Below are 12,132 nucleotides of genomic sequence, written 5' to 3'. Positions count from 1 at the left end.
CGCCGGTGTCCGCACGCTGGCCGTGGACGTGCGCGACGCCGGCTCGGTAGAGGCGGCGGCGGCCGAGGCGGCCCGGCTGGCCGGCCCGGACGGCCTTTGGGCGGTCATCATCAACGCTGGCGTGCTGGTGCTCGGCCACGTGGCCTGGCTGACGGAGCAGCAGGTGGAGCGCATGGTACGGGTGAACATGCTGGGTGCGGTGCGCGCGGCGCGCGCCGCACTGCCGGCGCTCACTGAGAGCGGCGGTCGCCTTCTGGTGGTGAGCAGCACGTGCGCCATGATACCCTGCCAGGAGGTGGCCGTGTACGCCGCCACCAAAGCCGCCGGGATGGCGCTGGTCGCCGGGATGCGGCTTGAGGTGCGACGCCGCGGTGTTCACGTGGCCCTCATCACGCCCGGCGACATGGCTGCTCACACCAACATCCTGGCGCGGCAGGCGTGCGACGTCGACGAGATGTGGCGCGCTATGAGCGCCGCCACGCGCCGCGCCGACGCCGCGCCGTTCGCGACGTTCAGCGCGCAATTCGAGGGCGTGGGGCCGCGTCCACCGGCCGTGCTGACGACGCCGCGGCTGCGGCAGGTGGTGCTGCGCGCCGTGCTGGACGCGGCGCCGCTCCAGCACTACACGGCCCTGGAGGCGGGCACGCTTCTCTGGCTGGCGCTGGCCTGGCTGCTGCCGGCCGCGCTGCGTGAGCGACTCGTGCTGGCCCGCGTCCACTACGCGCTGCACCGCCTGGATGCTGACTGGCTGGACCTCAACAACATCATCTAGAATAACACAGTCTTGTTTGCGACAGACAGAGCGCGGCGTGCGCGGACACATGCAGTGAGGGAGCGGGCGTGATGGTTGGGGCATGGCTGATGATGATCGTCCTCAGCTCAGTGTGACGTGTTGTGCTATATTTCACTGCCGAGGACTTGGAAGTGTCGCATTATTACCTTCTCACTTGTCCCCGGTGGTGGTTTGTGGAAGCTGGGTGCTGAACAGGTTCTAAACAGTAGTGGTTTTGTTGTTTCATACAGTGATCGAGAATGGGTTTCTTACTGGCGAATAGCGCGGTACAGAATCAGCATTTCGACCACGATCAATCATTACCCCAGGACGTCGGGGTGACATTGACAGACTTTAGGCCATGCGATCATGTGAGGTGTAAAGCAAATGACCCTTGCATTAATTCTGTGCACGGGTAAAACATTCAGAATACGCAGCCGCATTTGAATTCGTACAAACCCCACCAGTTCTGAAGTGGTTTAAAGTACGTGTTGTGTTTGTTACATCCAGGATGTCCATGTTTTGTGAGTCTAAGTATTAGCCTGCCAAACATGATTTTATTTCTGATAAATTTTCAAAAAAGAGAAACGGGATTTTGGCTGCGACTGCCATCCGGCTCAAGCATTTTGACAACTGTGGTTTCCACACTAGCACGAATACACAGCACAGCCAACACAGTGGTTATTGATGATGTAAAAACCCAGCAAACGTTGGAAACATGGACATCTACATACCCCATCCAAACAGAACAAGGACACAGATGATGATAGGCAAATGATCGTATTCCCGTCAACTTCCAACTCATGACAAATGCGAAATCGAGGAGCCCTTCAAACAGAAGTACCACGCCCACTTGATGGGAAACTGGGGACTAATTGTATTCATTGCTCGCTCATGGTGAACGTGATAAACATGGTGTAGCGGCACGAGGTCAACACTTAGTCGTGTGGGTCACCAATAGGAGGCGCCAACGAGTGATGTGTGTGGCATTGTGCGTCGGGTGAGGACTGTGTGCGTCCCCATAGCTTCGCTGCTCTGTTAATTTTGGGTAATGATATTAATGATGTGCCTACCACAGAACGGTCGACAGTATAACCATTGTTTGGCCGCTATTGGCATATTGACTACCGGAACTAGGCAGGTGTTTGCTACTGTCAAGTGTGATAGCCGAACCGAGCCATATCGTTAATATACTTTGTGTGCATCTGAGAGAGAGTGTTATTTGCTCTTCGTGATCCGTCCCTCTCTGGACGCGCTTCTCTGTCTGTTAGTCCGGGCCGGCATCACCTCGATGCCGGCACCGAAGCTTCAAACCGAACCAGCACGACCAACGCAGCACTCAACCGACCCCGGCCACTCAGCCGCGACCAGCCGGTTGACGGCCCGAGTCCTGAGGTGCGGGTGATTACGCTTGTCCTGTACCGCACGGGGCTCGGGTTGTTAACTGAAGAGAACAAGGGCAACTACTGCCACATTTTCTCTTTCGTCGCCGAATGCAGTGACGTGCGCGACAATGGTATTCATTTATTCCCATGCTGACTGACTTGTCAATGCTGACATCTGCAACATCGCTATCAGTGCTTGGAAGCTTAATTAGAAAGCTGGTCCGTACTCCTGAGTTGAGAACATCAAAATGGGTTTTGACAATGTGTTGACCCGGCGGCACGTCCACATTGGATAGACGTGCGTCTCCGAAAAGTCCATAGAACTTGTGGCGAATGGACCGCTTGCTCTCGCCCACACACAGCTGATCACGTCCCCGTGTGTTACACATTATGCAGGAGCATTGGTTTAATGGCTCTGGCAACCTCATGAATCATCCAGCAATCTCTGCCGTAGCACGCGTCCTCAAACACACAGCTGAGAGGCCTTCTTAAGCCCACCTTACGCTCCGATCTATTCACGTCTTCTCTGCTATCGATGACACTTTAGTGAGACGGGTTTAAGGGGTGGTCCTCCGGCCAGACTACGCCGTCTCTGATCCACGATGCGTGCACAAGTGGGCTTGCGTAAATGTCTGGCAAGGCCAGCGACAAATACCCGACAGTGTTCATTTGGGGGGCAGCGGCGTCACACAGGGTTCCGCAGCCTTTGTGGCAAGTTTATGATAAAGACGGCTCATGCAAAATCGTTTGTACTTTGTGTATGCCAATGGACGTGACGAGCTGTACACATGGGCGAGAGTCGGCGCGCGGTTCAGCATCGGCCTCACGCGTATTACAGAGACATTTCAGAATCAGCAGCGCCTCTGTACACCTATTAAGGCAACCGATAATACTTACTCCCTGCTATCACGAGACCACACCCCGCCGCATACGACCCTGTCCTCAGCGCAAACAGATTCTCCGCTCAAACTACCGTGCTGGGATCGGTGCTCGCTGCTCGGCCACGGGCCCTTGTGTTGTTCGCGCAACGGCAAAAGTTTATGCGGCAGAGGTTCGTCTCGGACAGGAGTACGGTTCGCATAAAGTTCATCCGGTGCAAAATTTCGTTTCGTAATTACTAATTTCGTTTTTCCTGGGGAAAAGTTCATATAGGACAAGGGTTCGCCCAGGGCAAAGTTTAGGCCGGCATTTTACAGAACCGAAACGTTACGGACCTTGAAGTACTTAGAACGTTACGCACCTTGGAGTATTTTTTCTATGGAGGTCACAACATTTCAATTCCATGTCTGCGTGCATTGATCACATGAACGATATAAACACATTTGACACGTGGGCATATGTCTCCGTTTCATGAATTCAGTTATTGCATTCGGGCATCACTGGCAGAGCATGTCTACGACAAATTATCAATTATCTGGACCTGTTTCTAAGTATACTAGGTGTGCCGTTGTTAAATTCAAGAACAACGAAACAGCAGTAAGCAAGCCAATAGTCAAGAACCGTGATAGCCTGCTAGCAGCTTCAGCCTGACCTGTACCTCCAGCACACGCAGAGTCCTCGCAGCGATCAGACGCGTCCTGCGGCGGCTAGAAGACGCCGATTGTTCATCTGGATCGCCCCCACCGGCTTCCGGGACCACCGCAGACCAGGGTCCGGTCCACTGCTCGGGTCCGGATGACCTCGGGTCAAGGACCGGGTCTTCTAGGCCGCAGACGCAGCCCACAGATCACCAGAGAGGCAACAAGGATCACCAGAATCACAGAGCGGCAGCAGTGGGCCAGGTCACGGCAGCAGCTGCAGCAGGCGAACCGTCCTGGCGATCAATGAGGACCGGGCTGCGCTCGGGCCGCCTGCTAATGCCTCGCCGGCCGTCACCATGGCGACGGGCCAAACAAAGTTAAGCAGGCTGCGTGAACCGACTACGTCACTGCCTGACCCAGTCGCAAATCTCGGCCCAGTCCACAGATGACCCACGTGCGTTCTCGAATTAGTGACGGAGGATAGAGACCATGGGCACTGAGCGCCGTCGCCCGCAGGATCTCAGTGTGATGGGGCGTTCTCGAATGAGTGACAGAGAGGGAGAGAAAGGATGGGCATTGAGCACCGTCACCCAGAAGATCTCAAAGTGACTGAGCGCGCGAGAGATCGAGAGAGCGCTCCCTGGGGCCATAAGATGGTATAATGTTGTTGGGTTTTTGAGGTACTTCATTGTGTCGACTATGATAATCACGTAAAAATGGGGAATATCTACCCCGCTCCCTCCCTCTTAAATGAGTAAGAGAATTTGGACCAAATCAAATTAGGGAAACTGCCCCCAAAATTCGCCAACAGACGGATTTTTATCTGGATTTGGCCCAATCTTCCCTCAAAGTTGAGAGGGGGCGGGCTGAAGATCCCCACCAGAACAGGAAACTACAACCCTACACGTTCCATTCCCCACGCCAGTAGAGTGAGACCTGTGGCTGGCTGGTGGCTGACACAGGTGGCTGACATACGTGTCAGCTGACACATCACTGACGAGAGCAGAAGTTGCCTCGGCGTGAGCTGTTGCCCCATTGGGGGAAGCGACACTTTGGCAGCCAGCCTGGTTACCAGAACGGGGAGCCGGTTACCTTAAGGGTCGTCGGTTGTGACGAAAAGCTCGACTTAGTGTTGTCCTTGACGGGCCAACGGAATTATACTTTTCATGAAAATGGGTCTCTAACTGTTTTCGTGGAGGGACTTATACTGCACTAGGAGTGTAGGCCCTTTGCATCACGAGCATGATGCAAAAAATACTGCTCAACTCTCCTCAAAACCACAAAACATCCAAAATGGCCTAAACCCAGCTTTCTCGTCAAAGATCGATTGCCTTTTGGAAGCCTGCGGTCATACGGACATCATAACCATTGGAGAAGTGGTGATGCTGTATGCTTCCGGGGAACGTCCGTCAGACAAAGGTTGGCTAACAGAAGTTTTCCGGTGGTTGTTCGTTTGTGAAAAAGTTCGTCGGGCAAAACCTTGTTCAGGGCAAAATTGTGCATGGCACAAGTGCGCATAAGGCAAGGCTCGTAAAGGACAAATGTTCTTCTATGGCAAAAGTCCGCATGACAGAAGCTCATCTTGGGTAGCATGGAAAACGGCTTGTTTACGTCAAAAAATTGCATCGACAAGTTCGCACCGGGTAAAATCTTGCTTTGCATAAAAGCATACGTCGCAAAGCTCCGTCTCGGGCGCGGAATTGTGTTCAATTCAAATCTGGTGGCATCGATTACAACTCCAGTCTTCAGCAAAAGCAATGTACGTCGACTCTGCATTCATTCTCATTTCAAGTTCGGGCAGCCCGTTCTCCGAACAGTAACCGATTTTATATTTCGATTCCAAGGGTTTTGTGTAATCGCTCCGAACTCCCGGCTAATGACTCCAGTGAAATAAAATCTCTAATGGAATCGAAATCAAAGTGTTTGTCAGTCACAATTAGCCTATTGTTGTTATAGTGATTCAGGCATGTGTTAGTAAGTGTTCTGGTATCAGATTAATACAAATGTTGTTGCTCAAGCCCTGACAAACCAGAGCAAGTAAAACACGTCGAAGAAAAGGATAGCAGTGTGCATAATGGCAATTTACTGATGGTAAGTTGTCATGAAAGGCACATGTGCTCCAGACATCCACACGCCGTCCACACGGGTTACGGTCGTTAATCTAACATAAGAACATCGAACTTGCAATGCCGGAAGACCAGGAGATGATGGTCTTTCATTGTTACGTCAAGTGCTAATGTTTATGATACTCAATATCTGTCAGCGGTCAAAAATACATTCAGCACAAGCTCAGCACTCCAGCTACTCTTAAAATGCATTAAGCATGAACTAAGCACTCTTTCCTCTTATCCTCTATCTCGCTTCATCCTGCATCCTCGCGACACCTGCTCATCCGGGGCAGGCTGCACGCGTCAACCACGAGCTTTGCTTGTCCCGGCGACCTTAAGTCATAGCCGGGACTGGGGAACCTACTTCTGGGTTAAGGCCAGGCAAAAAGCTACGTTAAGCCGGCTTGTACTATCCGGCGCAAAGCAAGAGACAGGGGTAAGATACGTTACGTTAAACCGGTTAATGCTGTCCGGTGTCAATGCAAGAAAAACACGCTCGAAAGTACGCTAAACGGGCTAGTTTCGTCCGGCAGCAGCTGCAAAGTAAAACATGAGACACACATACACACGTTTTAGTTCGGCAAAATGGGCGAGAAAGTAACTTGGCGACCCAGGGTGATCCCAAGATACTTAAATTGGGTGACAAGTGGGGCAGGTTGACCATGCAGCTTCAAAGGGGCTCAAAGCGCAACAATTACGTGCTGTCTAGAAAACTAAGTGCTGCTGATTTTAGCGGTGAAATCTCAGGACCCCACCGGTCATACCATTGGTGGATGGGATTTAGAGCAAGTTGTACAAAGTAATTGTAATGTACAAAGTACCCTTCGCATTTTGTTTTTTTAAGGATGGGGTCAAATGAACTCTCCCCCGGCGCTTGTCGATGGCTACGCTTTGTAATAGCCGATTCCACGATAGACAAGGTGAAATGACCAAAATAACATCTCATGTTTTGTATCTCGCTGGAAGTAACAGTTTGGGGTTGTCTTATACCCCGACTTCAATTGCGCCAATTTCTGTTTTGAAAGATTAGGGCAACGGCTGAGGATTAATCGCTTCGAGCAACTTTACACGCCGTTGCCTTGATGGGCAACGGAGCTCTCGTGCGATCTCGGTTTTCGACCAATACAAATTCAGGCACCTCCTTCAGCCACGAATGTTTTGCCAAATGCATCTTTCAATTAATGAAAAATAGCATGCTCATCAAAGAAAAGATAATATTCCGGCGTGTAGTTAAATATTTTCACGCTACGAAAACGCGATTTGTTTTGCCTCAAGCGCTCTTCGCCGTTTGAATAGTGACCTGCAATGTATTTCTACCAACATGACTCGACTAAACTATCGCTGATCCTAACCGATTCAAACCACCTTTTTGATACAGAGGCTAAACAGCCTCGTTACTCATCCTGTTATTCTATGCAAACTTTTGCCCTACGATATTTTGCCCTAACATCGATACTGCGGCCGACACGACCACCACAGCAAACGGCTGCGTCTTGATAGCAGGGTGGCTCACCATATGACCTGGAAGTGTTCAGATTGCATGCATCATTTGCGCTATCAGAAAGCGAACCACTTGGCGACACGTATATAAGCGGAGGGCCACCCTCAGTCTGACGATACAGTCACTGCACCGGCCAGCAGCCGTTCAACGACCAACCGTCCCGCGACCGCCCAAGTCAGGCTCAGCGTAGTCATGAAAATCTACCTGAGCTGTATCATATTGTGCATCTTAATGTCGCGTTCTCTCTGCTGGAAGTGGAGAAGTCGGGGAACTCGAGGTAAGTGGCTAAGTGGCTAAGTAGCTAAGGCTCGAGATCAAACGTTCGTTGACCGATAATTCCAGAGGTGTTCTGATAACAATGTTCATAACGATGATGGTGATTTATTGCATGCGTCGTCAAGTAGCATATACTCTAACAATTTCATTAGTACATCTCCATTGATCTGCATCCAGCTTAATATGGTATACGAGTCGCATTCGACCCGGGAGAATGATCCACGCTGCTGACGTGGATCGATTTCCTCTGGTTTCCTTTATGGTGCTTACTGACTTTATGATCAGCGGCCGAGGCAAACGGTTTCACCATGACAGATGAGTATACCACAATCATATGAACGAGATGTTCGCAAAACCTTGCGGTTGTGAGGGGAATGCTATCACGTGTGTCTCAATCTCAAAGCTGCACAACTCTATTCATATTCATTCAAAACGCGATGAAGATAACTTTTTTGAAACTTGCGACGTTGGCCGAGCTTTATCGACCTGTAATTGCGACGTTGGCCGAGCTTTATCGACCTGTAATTGCGACGTTGGCCGAGCTTTATCGACCTGTAATTGCGACGTTGGCCGAGCTTTATCGACATTTAATTGTTTGTGAGACTTTTTGCTTCAGTGTCACGACGTCTCGTCGTCCCAGTAAGTCTTCCAAAGAGTATAGGCGCCTCTGCAAGCATCGGAGACACGTCCACCCTGGCAAAAGCCGGAGGCCTTGCAAAGACGGTGGGGAAGGCGGCTATTGACGCTGTCGTGGACGTTGGTGCGGAAAACAGCATTGGTCGACCATTCTCAGAGCAGCAGGAGCCAGGGGTTCAAGCTAGCGGACCTGCAGGTCAGGCCAGGTCACCAGCAGGTCGGCACAATTCATCAACAGCTCAAGTCGTGAAGGCCAAGGGCTCAAAGCGGCATCGCTATGTCTTCAGAGGAAACTCGACTGGACTTCGGAGAAGCGGGGTAAATAGGTCCTCGTCGGTGGACCGTGTGACAATGTCGCCGGCGGTGTGCGCTGCCCTGGCCCCGCTCTGCGCCCTTGGACGCCACTCGCAGGCGTTACCGCCCGGCCAGAGATGTCAGCACACGCCCCTGTGCAGCACACATCACTGTTGAGATGCATTTCGTGCACTCTGCAGTCGTCGCACGTATAGCATGCGTGCGTGCTCAGCGCCGTTTCCCCGGGCTAAAATACGATCTTTGCGTTGTCACGTGCATTGGCCTTGACGTGACCATACTAAAACTGTTTCAACGTCAGCTATAGCCTCGCTATCGGCATGTTGTTGGATGTACCTGGACGACACAGCTCGTGGAAATCAAATAAAATATTTAACGTTCATTACAGTGTCTACTGACACCGCAAGGATGTGTGGAGAGGCATCGTCAATGAGCTCACTGCGTTTGCGCGGATCGCTACATACCGAGTATCTGTCAAGCTTCACCAAGCCGTTTCAGTTGGTAGTCCAAAAGGTGTTACATGTTGCCTTTTGATCGCTGTGTCAGCCGTAAAGATCAGCTGATAGCTATGTCCTTTTCTAAAATGAAATTGATCGATTCTTGCTTCGTACTGGAGGGCACTGAGTGCGATGTGGTGCACGATCCGCTCTTACGGCTGATGAGCCGTTTTTGGTCTCGCGTGCCTGCGGTTCCGAGCATGGATGCTAGTGTCCACACATCTATTTTCTTATTGTGTGGCTTGTTCCTACGCTATAATAAACAGGGTGACTACGACACTCAAAATGCAAGCTTAGTGCAACACACAACACAGCGCACCTGCTCCATCGTCCATACGCAGAATACAAGTTACGCACCACTGTAAGCAAGTTGCTTTTGTGGAAGTGACGTGTACGACTTTATTCCATGATGCAAGCAAACTCTTACAACAGGGCTCAGATAACCATTCGCTACCCAGTCACTACACGGCCAGGGCTCAGCAACGTAGGTGTTCTCTTGTCAAATCGTTGACCACGATGCAACAGAATAAATTATTTGTTTGCTGCCTGACTAGGCTACTCCGTTTAGATACACTAAATGCTAAGTACCTGTTGTCGGCGAGGAGTGAAGGGATACGACCGACAGGGCCCAGAGCTGCGTTTCAAGTCTCCAGTTTCGCGCAGTGTTCGTTGCAGGCGAAGGCAGCCGTCGTTACGGCTGGCTCTCAAAATAACTGAACCCGATCTGAGCGGAAGTCCGGCGCCTCGGGTCGACTGGGGGCCGTCGCCCGAGGCGCGCTTTTATACAGGCTGGTCCTGGCGTGTGGTTTCTTTGTATGATATGAAGAGGAGTGCTCCGGTCCCACGCCACTCCGCTGGAGCTATGCTGGCCCTCTCATGCATGCTGGTGAAAGGTGCAGAGGCGCTCGCGTCGGGTGCTCCCGGTGCCCTGAGGTGACTGATTGCAGGGACGGGTCCAGGATTTCGTCAAGAAAGGGTTTATGTTGTCACGTTTTAGTTACGTCACACTTTATGTTGGTGTCCCCTGGAACTCTGAGACCCCCTCCCTCCCAGAACGTCCCCAGATTTTGGCCGTTTAATGATGTAAGGGCCGTGGATTGAACGTCAGCGTAGATGGAAGCAGCGTAAAACATTTGCATTATGCCCAACCCTTGCTCACTAAGCTGACTTCATCGTACCTGCAGAATCCCTGAACGGAAGAAGCAGTGTATAAAAAAGTTTCAATCATGTGCGCCCCCCGTCTAGGAGAAGGGCCGCCGACGCCCGACATTGCGGTTCCATTGGTCGCGCCGTCGACCTCGCAGCAGCACCGACAGCAATCACGGACGGGAGAAAAAACGACGCACTGGAGGGTAATACTTTACAATGCTTTATGAAATCCATTTGCATGCGTGCAGAAAGTGAGCTGGGTCATTTCAGGGATAACAGAAGACCGATTCAAGAATTGCGTCAAGGGACGCGTCACAAACATTGCGGCGCCCCTGGAATTTGATGACCCGAAAATGAAAATTTCGGGCCCCTTTTGGTGCCCCGGAACTACGGTGCCCCATGAGCATAATGATGATGCGGTTACAAAATGATGGTTTTAGTGTATTTTCATCATTAAATCTTGGTGATTCGTTGAACACCCAGAACCATGGGGCTAAGCGGCATGGTCTCACGCCCGCTCTCCTCTAGATCCATCCCTAATTTGTGGTGCTCATGAAATTGCTTGCCTCTGGGAAATGAGCCCTATGTTGCCCGGAAATGAAGGTTTTGGTGCCTGTCATGGAATGATGGAATTGAGAATTTTGACAAGGTGAAAAGCACAGAAATTGTGGTCTCACTAGATATGGGACCCTTTTGAAATGCTGGTTTCGGGGCCTTTAAGTGGTCCGCTGTGATACAGCGCATCTTGAAGAAAGGATATGAAGCCCCGAAAGCAAGCCCTTGGTACCCTTTGCTAGTGCATGGGCCCAATCCAAGATTTTGTCAGGGTGAAAGACACAACATTGCTGTGCATTTCAACATTGTTGTTATGGCTCTGAAATTCAATGCATCTTTAGAATGAGGGTTTGGGTTTCATAGTGGTGCCCTTGTTCTTCGATACCTTTCGAAAATAAAGATTTGTGGCCAGTTGTTGTGCTCCTGATATTCAGTACTTCTTAAAAAATAGGTTATGTGGATCCCCAGTGAAGATTTTGGTGCCCTTTTCCAACAAGATTTGGGTGTCCCTTCGTCTCAACGACGGGGTTGATTTCAGCCCCCGCCCCCTGCCCCCCCCCCCCTCCTCTATCTTGATTCGCCACTGGCTGAGCTGACGAGTCCACCGGACCCGTACGTGTCGGCGCCCCGGCACGAGCCGGCGGTGCATGACTCATTCCCGGACATGAGCACATGAGCACATGTGCAGAGGCCCTCCTGGAATGCCGGCGGTCACGCGCGTCCGGTTTGCGTGCGTCTCTGCGCCTCGGAGAAGATTGCTCCAGTTGACAACGGCACGGCCAACATGCGGGTCCACTGCTGTGTAGCAGCTCTGCTTCTACTCACATCGGAAGCGTTGTGCAGGAAATCGAAATGGGGTACGTATCGACGCAAATGGGGTACGCATCGACGCAGATGGGGTACGCATCGACCCAAATGCATGTACGCATGCTGGTCAGTCGGTGATGTAAGCAGCCGGTCTGTCGGATGCAGGTCAGTCGACCAGCACGCAAGCGCGTGGATCTTTCGCTCCTTCTTTCGCAGCCATGCGATGGGAGGGCTCACCAGACGGCCGGCAGTATTGAATTACGATGATATTATACAGTGTTTCATCAAATCTGCGCTAACAAGATATTCTTCAACAAGAACCATTACAAAAAACTAATTCATTTTAGGCTGGTTCCTATGATATGCATATAGTCATTCTATTTTTCTACCATTGCAGTTTTTTATATCTATCATTTTAGTCAGAAGACATTTTATACTGTTGTTTGTATAGCGTCCTTTTAGCAAGATGATGTGTTGCAAGATTAGTCTCTATCACGCCAAGATTCACATGCTTACCTTCCGTGACAAACAGTATTAATCGGTGGTCTTTATGTTTACTATCCACTGCATGTATAGCTGTCTTTGACTGCCATTGTCATATAGCTGACTGTCAT

At 51.0% G+C, this 12,132-nt stretch overlaps 1 protein-coding gene across 1 annotated transcript; it reads left to right on the top strand.

Annotated features, from left to right (window-relative positions):
- Positions 1 to 172: 172 nt before the first annotated feature.
- LOC119100566 (dehydrogenase/reductase SDR family member 7B) lies at positions 173 to 772 on the top strand. The gene is made up of 2 exons (XM_037223647.1): positions 173 to 532; positions 620 to 772. Exons 1-2 carry the CDS (start codon positions 173 to 175, stop codon positions 770 to 772), a joined length of 513 nt encoding a protein of 170 aa, XP_037079542.1.
- Positions 773 to 12,132: the final 11,360 nt, after the last annotated feature.

This window comes from Pollicipes pollicipes, unplaced genomic scaffold (assembly GCF_011947565.3).
Source record: "Pollicipes pollicipes isolate AB1234 unplaced genomic scaffold, Ppol_2.1 Scaffold_4881;HRSCAF=5763_pilon_pilon_pilon, whole genome shotgun sequence".
In the NCBI taxonomy this organism is placed as follows: Eukaryota; Metazoa; Arthropoda; class Thecostraca; order Pollicipedomorpha; family Pollicipedidae; genus Pollicipes; species Pollicipes pollicipes.
Note: the sequence above shows the minus strand (reverse complement) of the source record. Positions and strands in the feature narration are given on the sequence as shown.